The sequence below is a fragment of the Leptodactylus fuscus genome, chromosome 1 (assembly GCF_031893055.1).
Source record: "Leptodactylus fuscus isolate aLepFus1 chromosome 1, aLepFus1.hap2, whole genome shotgun sequence".
NCBI classification, from domain to species: domain Eukaryota; kingdom Metazoa; phylum Chordata; class Amphibia; order Anura; family Leptodactylidae; genus Leptodactylus; species Leptodactylus fuscus.
The window spans coordinates 363,996,421-364,013,947 of NC_134265.1; the positions used below are offsets into that span (position 1 = coordinate 363,996,421).

Below are 17,527 nucleotides of genomic sequence, written 5' to 3' on the forward strand. Positions count from 1 at the left end.
TCTTACCACATCACACACACACACACACACACTTAAAATGAGGGTGAGGGCATTTGGATTTCCCATTGTCTATTCCATTTGTGGTTGTCATGGGGAACGTGGTTTAAAGGGGTGGTTGTTACTGTTTGTTGAGCTTAAATTGGGGTTTGTGTCCATCCATTTGGGGAGTAAAGAAGGTTTCCAGGTATTTTCCCACTTTGATAGAGGTTTTTTGGAATGTGTAAAGTGTGTAGTTGTTAGGCTGTGATGTTGGGGTAATAGAGGGTCTTTGGTGTGTTAGATGCCCCCAGACATGCTCCCCCTGCTGTCCCAGTTGCATTCCAGAGGTGGTGGCATCATTTCCTGGGGTGTCATAGTGGACTTGGTGACCCTCCTGAGACGGATTTGGGTTTCCCCCTTAACGAGTATATGTTCCCCATAGACTATAATGGGGTTCGAAACCCGTTCAAACACTCGAACAGTGAGCGGCTGTTCAAATCGGATTTCGAATCTCGAACATTTTAGTGTTCGCTCATCTATAATCAGGAGGTTAATATTCTGCAGTTATTTCCTATCTTCTCCCCAGCAGATCAGTTTTTCTGTTCATTTCAGGTCTAAATAAAATAATAAAACATTTTGGGAAAAACACACAAGCTAAAAGTCCAGCACTGGAAGCCATTACTGCAAATATCTCCACGGCCACCATGTATTTCCCTCTGGTGCTCAGATAAGCCGGGATCATGGCCATCCAGACACTACAGAACAGCAGCATGCTGAAGGTGATGTACTTGGCCTCATTAAAACTGTCCGGTAATGTCCTCACCATGAAAGCCAGAAGAAAGCTGACAGCGGCCAGGAGCCCCATATAACCCAACATGGAGTAGAACCAGAGATCTGAGCCCTCATTACACTGAATGATGATCTTCTCAGGATAAGACTGAGTGTCCAGGTCCTGGAATGGGGGAGAAATAGACAACCACAGAACACAGATGACAACCTGGAAGGAGGAACACAACAACACTATGGTATAGGGCAGCTTCACACTCAGCCATTGTCTCCAGGGGCTTCCAGGCTTGGTGGACTTAAAAGCAACACAGACCATAACAGTCTTGGCCAGAAGAGAAGAGACGGCGACTGAGAAGAAGACTCCAAAACTGGTTTCACGTAATCTACAAGTGACATCACTGGGACGGCCAAGAAACAAGAAGACAGAGAGGAAGCTGAGGATGATGGAGACCAGGAGGAGATAACTCAGGTTCCGGTTATTAGCTCTAACAATAGGAGTGTCCCGGTAGGAAATAAATATTCTAAATATGGAGCCGGTCACAAGACATCCGAAGAGCGAGACGGAGGAAGATACAGAAGCAATGGTGTCATTATGGTAAGAGATGAATTCCATTACTTTGGGCAGACATCGGTCTCTCTTCTCATTCGGCCATTCATCAGTTTCACATTTCATGCAGTTCTCGGCATCTGTAGGGAGATTTCATAACATGTTACATCTCCTATCTATCTATCTATCTATCTATCTATCTATCTATCTATCTTAGTAGAAAACTTTAACTGCACACATAATTAGTTTGATAAACAAAACCATGACTTTACTTTTATTGGATTCTTGTTAAAAATTGCTAATCAGCTATCCAAAACTAACATGCTCCACAGGAACTTTAACCACCTTTATGTACATAAATATGCAGCCTCTAGAAAGTGTTTTTTAGTTATATCTGAAGAAGAAGCTCAGAGGAAAGCTTTGAAACGTCATATTCTGTCATCATTATGAGTTTAGCCATTAAAAAAGGTATCACCTACTGAAGACTTGCAAAGTTTTTTTTGTTTTTTATCATTACACTGGTAAGACAGTACTACTACTCCTACTATCATATACCGGTTACATTGGAGATCTCTCCTTCTGAACATGGCACGCAGTCATAGCAGCAGGTGTGAATTGTTTCTCTTGCCTTCTTTCTGCTTCCAGGTAAACATGGCTCTGAGCAGCGGGATACTGGGACCTGAAGGAGAAGACAAGAACCTTTACTGGAGTGACACGGAATGGACATGTATGATAGAAATAATGAGGTGACCTCATAGGGTGGACTATAAAAGGGGACGTGTCCATTCATATAAAGTAGATCCTCCTGACCTCACTGTAGGTATCTGGATGGATGAGATATAACCCCTGGTGGATGAACAGATTGTTAAAGGTTATTAATAGAGATGAGCGAGTACTGTTCGGATCAGCCGATCCGAACAGCACGCTCGCATAGAAATGAATGGACGTAGCCGGCACGCGGGGGGTTAAGCGGCCGGCCGACGTCAAAGTGGAAGTACCAGGTGCATCCATTCATTTCTATGGAGCGTGCTGTTCGGATCGGCTGATCCGAACAGTACTCGCTCATCTCTAGTTATTAACAGTCAGATACGGTGTCGCTGCGGTTCAGGGATCTTGTGGACATTTATAGGTGACGTGTAATTTAGCTCAAGGAATGAAGTTCTCTCTAATTCTGTTCATTTGTCTCTCAAAAACACTGTAATTCATTATGGCCATTGTGTCAATGATCAGGGACGGCCTTTGTGGCTATGTAAATATTTTATATATGTAATAATTTTTGTATCTCTAATTTATTTTTAGCCTTTTTGATCATGTAAAAATACTTTCAATGTTTCCAAGTTACATGTTTTTCTAAAAGGGATTGCTTAAGATTATCAGATTTTTTTTTAAACTGCAGCAATTCTGTAAAATACATATTTTATATTCACTTGAATGGGACTGAACTACGACACCCAACAAGACCATAAATAAGTAAGTAGAGTCACCTAATCTGATACACAATCTGGGACATTATAAGCACAAGTTAAGGGTAATACTTTAGTCACAGGCAGTGGTGTAAGTAAAGTTCTGTGGGCCCAGGTGCAAATTTTTGTCTGGGGCCCCCTTCCAAGAGCAAATTTGTGATAGTGGTGGTTACAGGCACTGAAGAAATATCTCAGATACTTGAAAGGGGTACAGCTTTAGTATCCACAACTGCAGTTATCAAGAATATGGTGAGTGAGCAGCGCATCCGGCATATAAACAATAGTTGACCAGTATTACTTACTCTACAGTGGCCCCCACACAGTATTATGTGCTTCATAGTGGCCTCCAAATGGTATTATGTGCTCCATAGTGGCCCCCAAACAGTATTACATGCACCACAGTGGCCCTCCAAACAGTTTTATGTGCCCCACAGTGGCCCTCACATAGTATTATATGCTCCAATGTGACCCCCACACAGTATTATGTGCTCACCAGCGGCCCCCAGACAGTATTTTATGCTCAACTGTGACCCCCACACAGAATTATATGCTCACAGAGGTCCCCACACAGTATTATGTGGTCACCAGTAGCCTCTACACAGTATTATGTAAAAACAGTACCCACTTCTCCAGAGCCTGAACCTCCATTCCCATCTCTTACTCACAAATAGCCTACACCCCCAGAAACCCCTCTTGCCCACACACAGCCTGCACCCCCACTCCCCTTTCTTGCCCAAACACAGCCTGCACCCCCACTCCCCTTTCTTGCCCACACACAGCCTGCACCCCCACTCCCCTTTCTTGCTCACACACAGCCTGCACCCCATTCCCTCCTCTTGCTCACACACAGCCTGCACCCCCATTCCCTCCTCTTGCTCACACACAGCCTGCACCCCCATTTCTTCCTCTTTCTCACACCAGCCTGAATCCCAATTCCCCATCTTGCTCACATGCAGCCTGAACCCCCATTTGCTTTCTTGCTCACACAAGCCTGCACCCCCATTTCTTCCTCTTGCTCAAAAATGTTCTCTTCTCTGCTCTTTCCATCAGTCTCGATCCCAGCAGCTTCCACACTGTCCTGTACATTACAGAATAGCTCCACTCACCCAAGAATCTGATCACATGGTCATGATGTCAAAAAAGTTCCTTTAGCTTACTAGAATTCAACATCTATTGCAGGAAGAACCCAGGATAGGTGAGTATAGGTGTAACGTCTCTGCCTGTTCGGGTCACTGTGCCACCCTCTGCTCGGTGCAGTTTGGTTCTTGGCTTAAAGTCTTTGGTTGCACTATGTGAACTCTGCTCTAGTTCTGTGATTGAATTTCCACCACACCTGTCTTCTTCCCTTGTTTGCCGCTGTTCATGAAGTGGTTAATTCTGGTCTTGCCCTGTGATTGACAGTCTGTCCACCTATTAACTCCAGGGCAGGTTCTTCCTCCCTATTTATGCTGGGCTCACATTCACACTGGTGCTTGCTATTGCCTTGTGCATACTTGCTTTTTCTCTTGCTGTTATTACTTATATTCTGATTATTCACCTCTGGCTTTCCCTACTGACTATTCTTTTGGATTCCGATTTTGACACTTTATTGCTCTACTGTTACCGAACCCTGGCTAGCTGACCTCCCTTTGTTGTTGTTGTTTGTCTTGTCTGCGTTTTGTGTGCCACATATATAGGTAGGGATCGTTTCCAACTTGCCGCCTATTGCGTAGTATAGGACCAGGCAAGAGGAAGGGACAGTGGGGGGTTTCAGCTTAGGGCTTACTGTCTCTTGTGCCCCTTTCTCCAGGGTTTCCAGCAACTTCTGGGGAATTGACGTCCTAGCAATTATCTAACAATAATTATTTTTTTAGTTTTCTACACCTCCCCTAGGCTGGCATTTAATGGAAAGAAAGATGCCAGAGAGGGGTGCCCAGACCCTGCCCTCACTTGCGGTGCGGAGAGGATGATGGAGCCTGGTCTGGTGTGAGCGGTTTGCCACCATTAAAGATGCTGTGTGCGTGTCACTGCAGCCGCAGCATCAGGGGATGACGTCCGGCTTCACCGTGTCCTCCCGGCACTGGGACGTGCAGCCCGGCCGCTGACAAGCTTATGCTCACCGACAATCACCAAGTCAACCCACATCCCGACCCAGTCACCATCCTCTCTCCGCACCGCAAATGAGGGCAGGGTCTGGGCCCAGATGGTGACGAGGTCGGGATGTGAGTGAGCATAAGCTTGTCAGCGGCCGGGCTGCACATCCCAGTGCCGGGAGGACACGGTGAAGCCGGACGTCACCTCCTGATCCTGGGGCTGCAGTGACACGCACACAGCATCTGTCACGGTGGCACACCGCTCACACCAGGCCGGGCTCCACCATCCGCACCGCAAGTGAGGGCAGGGTCTGGGCGCCCCTCTCTGGTGTCCTGTGATCAACTGCTCCTTTATACACAGCACCAGTGCCAGCCAGTAACGGGCCAGCAGTCAGCAGTTCAGCATGTCCCGATGCTGATTCTGAACTTCGATGCTGGCCCCTATAAGGGAAAAGTACCAAAAAGACCTCCCACAGGACCAAGGAACCAAAGCTATCATTGGATTGTGACTTCCGTGGACTTGTTATTATGGTTGATGTGACCGCCGCCGGCTACTAACTTTGTGGATTACAATAAATTGCTGTTGTCTCCCGTCTTCTTGCGTCCCTGTTGGTTCAAGATATCCTCCGGAGGAAGGACGTATACCTTTGCTCCGTGACAACTGGTTGGCAGCGGTGGGATCAACAGAGGACAGCGAGATGGACTACAACAGCCCAGCGATTAATGGAGCCAGAACCTCAGAATACAGGAACTGGACTATGGCAAGTCTACAAGTAAGGGCCCAGGAACTAAACCTGAGTTACCAGGGAAGAACGAAAGATCAACTGATCGAGGCACTGGAGGAGATGACCCTGTAAAGCGACCATGAGGAGGGCTGCCCCCAGGAGACAGTAGAGATACGGGAGCGGCAGGTACAGACCCAAAAGAGCAGATGGGTTGTTTTGTATAAGGAGGAATTGGCAGTGCTGGGGCTAGAAGCAACTGCAGAGCAAAGGAGTAGAGCATTACAGAGGGCTCAGGAAACGGAGAAGGAGGAACAGAGAATGGCGCATGAAATACGAAAGCTATCATTGGATTGTGACTTCCGTGGACTTGTTATTACGGTTGATGTGACCGCCGCCGGCAACTAACTTTGTGGATAAATTGCAGTTGTCTCCCGTCCTCTTGCGTCCCTGTTGGTTCAAGATATCCTCCGGAGGAAGGACGTATACCTTTGCTCCGTGACAGCATTTATTAACCCCCTGTAATACATTACAGACAGGCAACCTGCCTTCAAAAGAAATGACGATTTTTTGCAATGCAATTGCAAAGGTCTGATCACTAATGCAATGCAATGCATTAGTGATCAGACCTTTGCAATTGCATTGCATTGCAAAAAAATCGTCATTTCTTTTGCAGGCTGCATAGAGCAGCCTGCAAAAGAAAAGCAGACAAGCAGCCTTTACAAGGCTCCCGGCTGTCATGCCAATGTGACGTCGGCCCTGGATCCCGTCATGCTCCAGGTGCCAGCAATCACCGGCGCCAGAAGGGCACCGACCGGAGGCATTAGCGCTGGATGTCTGCTGACACCAGGATGGCAGGATGCCGGGAGTTTAACTATGGCAGACACCCGGGAGTTGGGCGGCCGCCATAGCCGCCTGGTGTCTGCTGGTGTCAGCAGACATCCAGCGCTAATGCCTCCGGTTGGTGCCCACACACGCTCCCATAGAAATGAATGGAAGCGCCCGACACGCCGATTAACCCCCCGCTTGCTGGCTACTTCTATTCATTTCTATTCACTACGTCTTACTTTCGGGGGAGCGCCTTATATTAGGCAAGGCAGAAAAATGTCTGCCATGCCTTACTTTCGGGGTACGTCCTATTTTTGGGGAAACACGGTAATGTATATAAGAAACAACTGGCCTGCTTGTGTATAGTGACTCTACGTAATCTATAGGATGAAGTATAAGGGGAGACAGAAGCGTTACATAAGCACACACATAAAATGGAAGGCTTCTTACCTCCTGTGTGTGTCTCCATCTTATAGACGGGGTATCTATGTGAAGCTTCTGACCACTGACAGCCCATGGGGTAACATTTCCTATTTCAACCCTATGTGTGTTCTTATCTGTAAATATCCAGTTTATTATCCTATATGGATGTACGGCTTCCCCCTGCTCATTAAAGTAATAGGAAGGTCCCATTGGATCCAGTGGACTCTTCATCCTCTGTAGGTGGCGCTGTAACTTCTGTGTGTATTGTGTAAGTCCAGTTATTGGATTTTCTGGAGATTTGTCTTTTATATATAAGAACATTTCATGGAGAGCTTTTGCCAGGACTTCTACAGCCTCGTACAGTCTTGGCGTGACCCCGGATGCAAGGAAATTCCTCAGGCTTGGAGTAGTATAGTTTTTACCTTCATAATGTTCAAATGAGACTGAAATAAAGGAATCTTTATCCTCCTTTCCTGCTATTGAATCTATTTCTATCCAGAACATCGGGTTGCGGTGTACATTGGGAAATTTTCTGTAGTTTTTCACAAAGTCTTCCACTCTTAGAATAGTTTGTGATGAAAGGTCCACGGCGAGACTTCCATTAAATATTTGTTCCTGATACTCTGTGATCATAAAATTCCAAGCCCAGGAGGGGGAAAGGATAAGAGTTTGGTCCAAAAATAGAAATCCATATTGTCTTATGAAATGCGTGCTATAGACTGAGAAGGTCCCGCAAGTTATGACAACGTTGGGTTGTGTATTCTTTAAAACATTGAAAATTGTCTCTTTATTTTTAGAATAATATTCCGCAGAATATTTCATGCCTAGTTTTAAGGTGAAGGCGACACATATCCCGCGCTCTCTCAGGTACTTTGTCAGTATCCGCCATTCATTCTCTCCGGCATCATCATCTGATACAAAAATCCCAACCCAGGTCCAGCCAAAGTGCTCCAACAGTTCGGTGACCACCATATTGTGGATGTAGCTATTTTGGACTGTTCGGAAAACATGTGGATAGAGGAGTCTATCAGATAATGAGGGGTCGGTGGCTCCATAGCTGATCTGTACAAGACACAAGAGACAAAGATCATTATGTACAGACTTTTCCCACTGACCAATCTCTTAGCCACACGAGCACATGTGAACCTGGATGTGACCTTAAATAGGGGACATCACACTCACCTCTCACACTAGGCTACAAAGGAGTGACGCTACTCCAATATACACACAAATAATTGCCACCGACCGCTACTCATTGTAGACAAGATACCAATATAGCCAGACCACTCACACCGGCACCCTCTAGTACCACACTGGCAAACAAAATGGGAACAAAGCTAAGCAGTATTTTCCATCTTTGGGATTGTGGGGACACTTCAAAGCCAAGAACAAGCTTATTAAATTTTAGGATTTGCGAGAGGGGCGTGGTTATCTAGCCAAGCATGAGGACACATCCTACAGTGCTCTTCACCACAGTTTTGGATATCCACTTTTAATCTGCCTCATCTTACACCATCTTTCCTCCACCCTTCTTTGAAGTTGTCTCCTAGGTCACGGTGGGTAATAGGAGGACTATTATAACAATACTCGGCAGTGTGGGGAGCTAAAAACTATTTGCGGTCTGTAGCCACCGCAGAGACTATCTGCCATCTTTGCTGAACTTGGGCCTCGGTCTTCACTGCCTCCCCCTCACCGCAGGATCCCATCTACCCAGCTCTGCACATATTATTGGAACACAGAGGTGAGACATCCACCAGCCCTGTCTTCAGCGGCTTCTGGGGATTCCCCAACGTCTGGCCTGGCCGCTTCATGGACCGGGCCTCCCCAGCGCCTTCACCATTCCACAATTCATGCTGCACTGATTGTCTCGCTACCTCTATCAGGGTCTCCAGCCTCTCCTGGCACTCCTAAAAATCAGCGCTGTAGACGGAGACAGTTACCGGCACTCTATCAGACTGTACCTTCCCTGGTCCTTCTTTGGTGCCTCTGAGGAGATAACCGCCATTTTGGGTGAGTTTATTATTACATCTCATCTGGCTCTCTGTTGCTCCTTGGGAAAGAGAATTTTTCCTTGCCGGCTTTGGGGGAAGAGGGTGTTGAGACCTTACTCAAACATCATGGGGGCTCCTCACCTTCCCCTTGGCTGGTAGTTTGCAGCTCTCAGTCCATCATATCAATCTGCTGGCATCCCAGCGAGCATCTAACTCCTGCTTCTAAATCACATATCATCCTGACCAGTCTCCTGCTCCACACCAGCCACCATTTGGAATTCTCTAACTTTTCGTTTATTGTGAATGTGACCTGGGCCTTGCCAATCTTTGGGGAGGAATCAGCGGAATCTGGGATGGAATGCACTTGAAAAACAATCTACTTGATAACCAGCATGTAGTGAGCCCCAGATGTGACTTTGAGGCTTAAACATCAGAAACTCCACCCTAACAAACTGGCGAGGCTATGCAATAACCAGATCTACACACATTGTTTTTTTTGTTTTTTTTTGTTCAACATGGGATCTCTTGTAGTTTTACATTGGTTTTAAAATAGGCTTTTAGTAACAATATTACCCCCTCCTGTCTGCAATAGATGTTCCTGAGCATTTGGCAGAATAAAAACCGTTACTTTCTAATTCTAATTAAGGTCTTCTGTAAAAGTTTGTCAATTATGCTTCAACCCCTCATACATGAAAACCATCACTGTATATTGTTAGTAGAGTGATGATATGATTAGATCACCAGTGACTACAAATGATAAAAAGATTCTCAAACAACTCCATGATAATAATATCAAAACGTGGCATAAAGTGCGTGCCCATGGCAGTTCCTTTAGTCTGTAGATATCAGATTTTACCCTTTTTCTTTCTGTATGTTGATATTCTGGAGTGCAAAAGGGAGGAGCCTTTATTGGGTTGGTTCACTGAAATCCGGTCTTCCTAACTACATCAGGGAAGACAGGCTTGCACATTCCAGTGAGCGCCCTCTATTGGTTTGCAACACTGAGGCAGCTTCTGACTTCCTAATTACATCATGGAAGACAGATTTGCATACTCTTCCCATAGTTCCTTGCAAAGTGGAGTGCTAAAGGCTTAATAAGTCTCCACACACCTAAATGGTGGTCTCTCCCTAAGGAGTGACGATATCCCCTTAACCCTGTCTAAGCCTCTCACCTCTACCAGGTTATAGTCCTCTCTACATCGGGCTGAAGGGATGCAATAACATCGAAACAGCTGTCCTCGATTGAGAGACTATACCTGGTAATAATCCCAGCGTCATTGCAAAACAAAGGCCTCTTGGAAGGTCGGGCATGATGCAAAAGGGAGCAGTCTTTATTGGGTTGGTTCACTGAAATCCGGTCTTCCTAACTACAACAGGGAAGACAGACTTGCACATTCCAGTGAGCGCCTTCTATTGGTTTGCAATACTGAGGCAGCAACTGACTTCTTAATTACATCATGGAAGGCAGATTTGCATATTCTTCCGCTATTCTGGAGATAAGAGAATAATCCAGTGACAGAGGAGAGGGTCTCCTCTGAGCTTTGTTCACCCTCGCCTCATTCGGCAATTAAAAGGGTATGCAGTCCAAAAACCTTGGTATCTCATTATAAAATATAAGGAGCACCTAAAGCAGTTAAAAGAGAATGTTTGCCCAAGGTGAAATAAAGTTTAGATACACCTCTGCTAATTATAGTTAATAGAGTTCATAAGTGGCATTAGTGTTCACCATGTGGCGCATTCAACACTGACATTCCTTTTGTATTTTTGTTTTTTGTTTTTTGAATGTATTTGCTGATGCATGTGTAGAGACATTAATGATCACACTGAGATGGCTTTAGCCTTTGGTCTTGATGCTGCCCTCACCATAAATTTGGCACATTGTCCTGGAACCCTTGTTCCTAGGTACAAATCAATGCCAGCAACTTGCCATTTGCACCTTATGCCATACGCAAATCACTAACACATAACATTAATAATCAGAATGCTTGTTTCTATAGATTATGTAAAAACTGTATATAAGGTGTATATTAATTGTCTCCCAATTACAGACAAGAACTTACAGACATAATACAAAGCGGACATGTTCTAGGTGCATGACGTTCACACAATGGAGTCACAACAATGGAGTAAACATTAACTTGACTCTTAATGAGTTAAAAGAACAGTTAAAATAAATGTTATCCTGACTGAGTTTTCTATCGCCTTTGTTGTGTAATATCACACTGCAGTATTTTATTAAATTCAAGTTAAAGATGTCTACATCTGTATACTGCTATTACACACCTATCATTCACACATCACTCATATATCCCACTCCAATCATATTAAACTTGTCTACTAAGTCCTAATAGACAATGATTAGAAGATCTAATACCTGAGGATATCCATATAGTCCGAGGATTTGTGCTGCAGGAATAGTGGTAGATGATTGGTGATCTCCAATGATACCGGCCAGCTGACCATGCCCCCTACAGGAGTAGTTAGGTATCACCTTATCCGGACCAGACAGAAGATGTAATACACGGCTTACCGCCACGCGTCCATCTAAGCAGGAGTCATAAATATGGTATCCCAGTGTAATATTGGGTAAAATGTCAGGATTCTGGTTAATATTATTGATGGCAAAGAAAAAAATAAGAAAATGTATCATTCCTTGTAAATGTGTCCTATGAATAAATAAAGACATATGCAGATGAATATCTGACGAGAGATCTGGTCTCCTTCCATCCACTACACGACCTCAGTAAGATGAGATAGTCCTGATCATTTCTTATTATCTTAACCTTATACAATGCACTGATATATAAGTGCCCCCTTCCTGATTTACTAATAGCTAGAGATGAGCGAGAAGGGAAATATTCAAGATTTGATATTCGTTTCGAGTAGAGCCTCCATATTCGACTACTCGATTGAATATCGAATCCCATTACAGTCTATGGGAAAAATGCTCGCTTCAGGGGAAACCAGTATTCGCCTCAGGAGGGTCACCAAGTCCACGAGTAGCAGGAGGAGAGTGTTTAGGAAGAGCACTGTGCAGTTAAAGCGCACGGACCCCATTATAATCCATGCATTTTAACTGCACAGCACTTGCAGTTGTGCTGATATTCCATTCGGGGGGGGGGGGGGGGGTGTTACTCCTGCAGACTTCCGGATGGGAGGCGAGCGCTAATGTGAACCGTCCCGTACTGTATACTGTATAGCATTCGGCAAATCAATGCTGGTTCTGAATCAAATCTTTTTTTTTTTAAATCAGAATTTTTATTAACACATTTTTCTTAACATAAAATCAAACAATCGACAAAACAACAGCAACACAATAACAATTCAAAGTAAATATGGAGACACAATCCGACACATAAAGAGGGAGGGGGGAAGTCCATTAGGACCCCCCGCTAAATCTCCTGAACCTCCTTTGATTTCCATGTAAAGAATAGCACTCAGGAGATCAAGGAAACAGAGAAAGTTGAAGTGAGAGATCTGTTCCTAATCAGAGACGGGGAGGGAAGGCCAGGTGTGTCCAACCATGCTCCCCAATTTTTTTCAAATTTAGTTTAGGCCTTTCTCTGTATATATACTCCCCTCTCCAGCCTAATAGTATTATTAACTCTAGATATCAATTCCACTAGAGAAGGAGGACTCGGGTCCAACCAATGATAAGCAATCCATTTTCTTGCCTGGTATAAAACCCTGGACAACCCTATAAAATCCGGGCTTTCCGTGTCCACACCCTCCCCCAAAAGACCTAGGAGGCAAACTAATGGTGATCGCAGAAGTGCAATAGAATACACCCGGCCAAGCAAGGACAGTACCTGACTCCAGTAATTGGCTAACTCCCGACATTCCCACATCATATGCAGGAGATGTGCGGGTTCCATACTACAGCGGGGGCATTTGGCATCAGAACGGATATGCATACGGAACAGTCTCTGTGGAGTCCTATAGACCCTATGCAAGAGATAAATATGAGACAGTCTCTGTGCTTCACTAGAGGACAGTGTTGGGGTTAGGGCTAACACATCTCGCCAGGTTTCCTCATCCACCGCACCAACATCCCCCTCCCACCTCTCCCTAGTCTTGTCCGGGAAATCCTCCAAGTATGCCATTAATAACTGTCGGTACAGTGTAGATATCATTCCCTTAGTAATAGATCCCATAAGAGTATGTTGCAGTACGGGGTGTAGTCCAACTGTCAGGGGGGTACGTCTAGTCTGAACATGGAAGGCATGACGAAGCTGAAGATACTGATAAAACCACACCTGGGGTATAGAAAAATCACTCTGAAGGTCTGCAAAGGTCTTAAATATCCCGTTATCTAGGATATGACTAAGGGACAGGACACCCTTATCCCTCCACCCCTCGAAGCCCGTTAGCACAGTAAATTCAATCAAGCGATTATTATGCCACAGAGGAGTAAATGTAGTAAAGCCACAAGTACCTAACAGTTTCTTCCCCCTATCCCATACCTTGTATAAGAGGGCCAACGTGAGGAGTCAAGAACGAGCGGTTGGTAGGGGACCAGCCTCCAAAACAGCCACCGGAACAGTCCAGGGGGTATCTTGCACACATAGATGGCCCGATCTCACCGAGCCCAGCGGAAGTCCCCATCCCTGAAGCTGCTGCAATTGCGCTGCCAAAAAGTAAATCCAGGCATTCGGAACTGCCAAGCCCCCCTCTGTCTTGTCCCGTTGTAGTGCCTCTAGACTGATGCCTGCTCCCTTCTTCTGCCAAATTAATTCCCTGAAAATACTATGAATTTTCCTAAAGTATTACATTGGTATCCACACTGGAGAATTATGAAGGAGATATAATAATTGTGGCATAAGGACCATTTTAAGTAAGTTACAGTGTCCTACTACTGTAAGGGGGAGTTTACACCAGGAGTCCACTTTACGTCGCATTTTAGTTATGAAGGGTTCTAAATTTAGAGACAAAAATGACACAGGTCTGGCAGATAACACCACCCCCAGATATTTAAAGGAGTCTACCCTCTGCAAAGGAAGTCTGTCAGTTAGTAGTGACTGCGGTAGCGGGTAGCAAGACCGTTTTGTCCCAATTTATTTGTAGTCCAGACCAAGCCCCAAAATCCTGTATTATAGCCATTACCCGTGGGAGCGAGGAAGTCACATCTCCCAGATATAAAAGCATGTCATCAGCATACAACGATACTTTTTCTTCTAGGTCACCACATTGGAAGCCCACAAAATCCGAAGCATCCCGCAGAATGCAGGCTAGGGGTTCAATAGCTAGGGCAAATAATAAGGGAGACAGTGGGCAACCCTGTCTGGTGCCCCTGCTCAATTGAATACGCTGTGACAACGTCCCATTCACCCGCAGTCTGGCCCCCGGGAGATGATATAGCAATTGAACGTAGGTTAAAAACCGAGGTCCAAACCCCATCGCCCTGAGGACAGCCCATAAATAAGTCCACTCGACACTGTCAAAAGCTTTGGCAGCGTCAAGCGACAGCACTGCCCTAGAGCCAGTAGAGGCCGAGGCCAGCTGCAGGTTAAGAAATAACCGTCTGAGGTTGATAGCTGTTGAGGAGTTAGGCATAAAACCAGACTGATCAGGATGGATCAGCTCCCTAACAACCCCCGATAGGCGAGTCGCTAGAATTTTAGCTAGTAACTTGACATCAACCGTCAAAAGAGAAATGGGTCTGTAGGAGTCTGGGTAGACTGGATCCTTCCCCGGTTTGGGCAGGAGCACTACTACAGCTTCACTCATGGAACCCAGGAGTTTCCCAGACTCCAGCGCATCCTGAAATGTTTTGAGTAAATGGGGTGACAAAATTTCTCCATATTGCTTATAAACCTCTCCTGGTAGACCATCCATCCCAGGGGCCTTGTCATTTGGAAGGGACTGGACCGCCTTCTCAAGTTCAGTGATGGACAGCACTTCCTCCAGATGATTTCTGGTGTAGTCAGACAAACGAGGCAGAGCAATACCACATAGGTATTCATCCACAGCCTCTGGAGTGGCTGTCAATCTAGAGGAATATACAGCTGCAAAGTGGGAGTACATGGCTGTTACTATATCAGCATTCGAGGTCATCACTGTCCCATCACTACTTTCCAGTCTTGCAATATGTGAGGAACTCCCCTGAGCCCTAATGACTACTGACAGCAAATGTCCTGCACTCTCCCCCTCCGCAAAGAAACACTGTTGAGTAAAAAAGCGTTTATTCGTGGCCATGTCCATTAAATGATCCCTATACTCAGTCGCCACAGACTCCCAAGCCTACCTAAGTCTCTCCGTGGGTGCATTAAGGTATACCTGCTCAGCTTGCTTTACCTGGGCCAATAACGTTTCCGTCAGCTGTCTGCTACTAGTCTTTTTGGAGCTAATCTCCCGTATATAAAGCCCCCTTATATAAGCTTTAAATGTATCCCAGACTACAGCTGACGAGGACGACCCCGCATTAAATGCAAAAAATTCACTTAGGGACACAGACAATGAAGCGCCCACCAATTGGACCCAAAAAGGGTGAACTTTCCATAGAGCTCTAGAGCCCGACATAGGCTCCCCCAGAGATAAGCAAACTCTGAGTGGAGAATGGTCAGACACACTCCGGGGTTCATAGGAAACGCAATCAACCAGCGGCAAAAGCAGCTCGTTGGCCAGTGCCAGATCAATTCTGGACAGTAAACCATAGGAGGAGGAGTAACAGGAGTATTGTCTGGTGTCTGGGTAGCCCAAGCGCCATATATCAACCAACCCGACCTCTGCAATTAACTTATATAGAGAAGTAGGAGTCGCAGTTTGGGGGATAGAGCCCGTGTGGAACTTATCTAAATGAGGAGAAAGGTATGAATTGAAATCCCCAATAAGAAGGACAGGGACCCCAGGAGCACCTGAGAGCAGTGGAAGTATGCGTTTAATAGCCAAGCCTGAATAAGGCGGTGGTATATATAATGCTATAAGATGTAATGGCTGGGAATAGATTGTACAAATAATACTAACATATCTACCCTCCTCATCCTCCACCACCTTCATGCACTGAAAGGGGATATTCTTGTGAACTAAGACACTAACCCCACGGGCATGAGACGAGAATGTAGAATGGAATGAGTGTCCTATCCACGCCCGGTGTATCAACCATACAGAATCCTTCACCAAGTGAGTCTCAGAGAGACATACTATCGCCGGCTGGAACTGCTGGAGCCAGGAGAATATGGCACATCTCTTTGTGGCATCACCAAGGCCCCTCACATTCCAGGCCACTACATTAACAGCTGGAGCCATAGATATAGAAATGTAAGGATATGCAATAGGAACTCACCACCCCCACTATATCCTGACCCAAAAGAAGGCTTTAGCATAGTATAGATCAGAAACATGTCTCCAATAGAAAAAGAGCAGAAGATATTACACAACAAAAACATTAACACAAAAAAAGATTTAAACAGTCCTCTACAACTCCGAGGATAGGGGCGGATCCATGCCCCATAAAGTCCAAAGACACAGATCTGGATAAGGCACCACATAAGAGGGCAAACGCTCCCCCGGCCTCCAAAAATCAACATAACAGGAGAGCGTCCCTGACTGGAGGCATCAGATTATAGAACATGAAGGCACATAGGCATGACGCAATAATAAACTCAAATAAAAGAAAAAAACAGAATGCCATTTAGGGTGTTGTCCCACTAATCTGCAGGGCGATGGGAATTTCGAAGTTCATGTTCACGTGCATCCATCCATTGAAGAGCCAGTTCAGGAGTATCAAAAAAATGAGTATTAGCCAGAGCAGCCACTCTCAATCTCGCTGGGTACAACATGGAGTATGGAACCTGGGCTAAACGGAGACGTCTCTTCACATCTAAAAACTGCGCTCTGCGCTTTTGAACTGCAACTGAAAAGTCCAGGAACACTGATATTTTTGCCCCATTGATCAGCAGCTTGGTATTATCCCTAGCATTGCGGATGATGGTATCTCGGTCTCGAAAGTGGAGCAATTTAATAAGGACCGGTCTTGGAGGGGCCCCCGGAGGCAATGGCCGAGTAGGAACCCTATGGGCTCTTTCTATAGCAAAAAAGGGGGATAACGACTCTCGCCCGAATACTTCAGCTAGCCAGTTTTCAAAAAAAGTCCACTGGGCGAGCACCCTCAGCCTTCTCCGGCACTCCCACCAAGCGCACATTATTTCGGCGGAGGCGATTTTCCAAATCGTCTGTTTTATCAAACAGTTGACGAACATGTTGCACAGAATTACGGACATCAGATTTCAAGGGGGGCAGAGCATCCTCCACGGTACTAACTCTGCCTTCCAGCTCCCCAACCCACTCGTTAACTTTCTGAAGATCTTGGCGAATGTGTCCCACCGCCTCATGTAAGCCACCCATATGCAGATTCAAAGTAGCCAGGGAAGAATTACACACAGCCACTGCAGCTAAGACATCCCGGATAGTTGGCTCAGGGGAGGATGCATCAGGTGTCTGTATAGCAGGCACACCAGGGGAGGCAGGGGTTAATGCAGCACAGCCATCAGCCCGGGGCTCACAGAGATTAGAATCTTCAGCCAAGGCTCTCACAGTGTCCACAGCTCCATGCACAGTCTTATCAGCACCTACCCCCTCCTCTGATAACACAGGCCTTCTAGCAAATTTCTCCAAAGGAGCAGCAGCACTTGTCACCTTCTCTCTTCCTGAAGTCTGTATCTGGAGCTGGGGCCTCATGTTCTCTGCGGCCAAGTCGAGATGCCCTCCCTCCACTGCT

At 45.8% G+C, this 17,527-nt stretch overlaps 1 protein-coding gene across 1 annotated transcript; it reads right to left on the bottom strand.

The window, feature by feature from the left end:
- Window positions 1–550: 550 nt before the first annotated feature.
- LOC142187684 (vomeronasal type-2 receptor 26-like) lies at window positions 551–15,006 on the bottom strand. Its single transcript, XM_075261632.1, has 5 exons — window positions 14,204–15,006; window positions 11,186–11,477; window positions 6,848–7,882; window positions 1,868–1,991; window positions 551–1,452 (listed from the first exon to the last, which is right to left on the bottom strand). The coding sequence occupies exons 1-5, from the start codon at window positions 15,004–15,006 to the stop codon at window positions 551–553; spliced, it is 3,156 nt and encodes a 1,051-aa protein (XP_075117733.1).
- Between the last annotated feature and the right edge of the window lie 2,521 nt (window positions 15,007–17,527).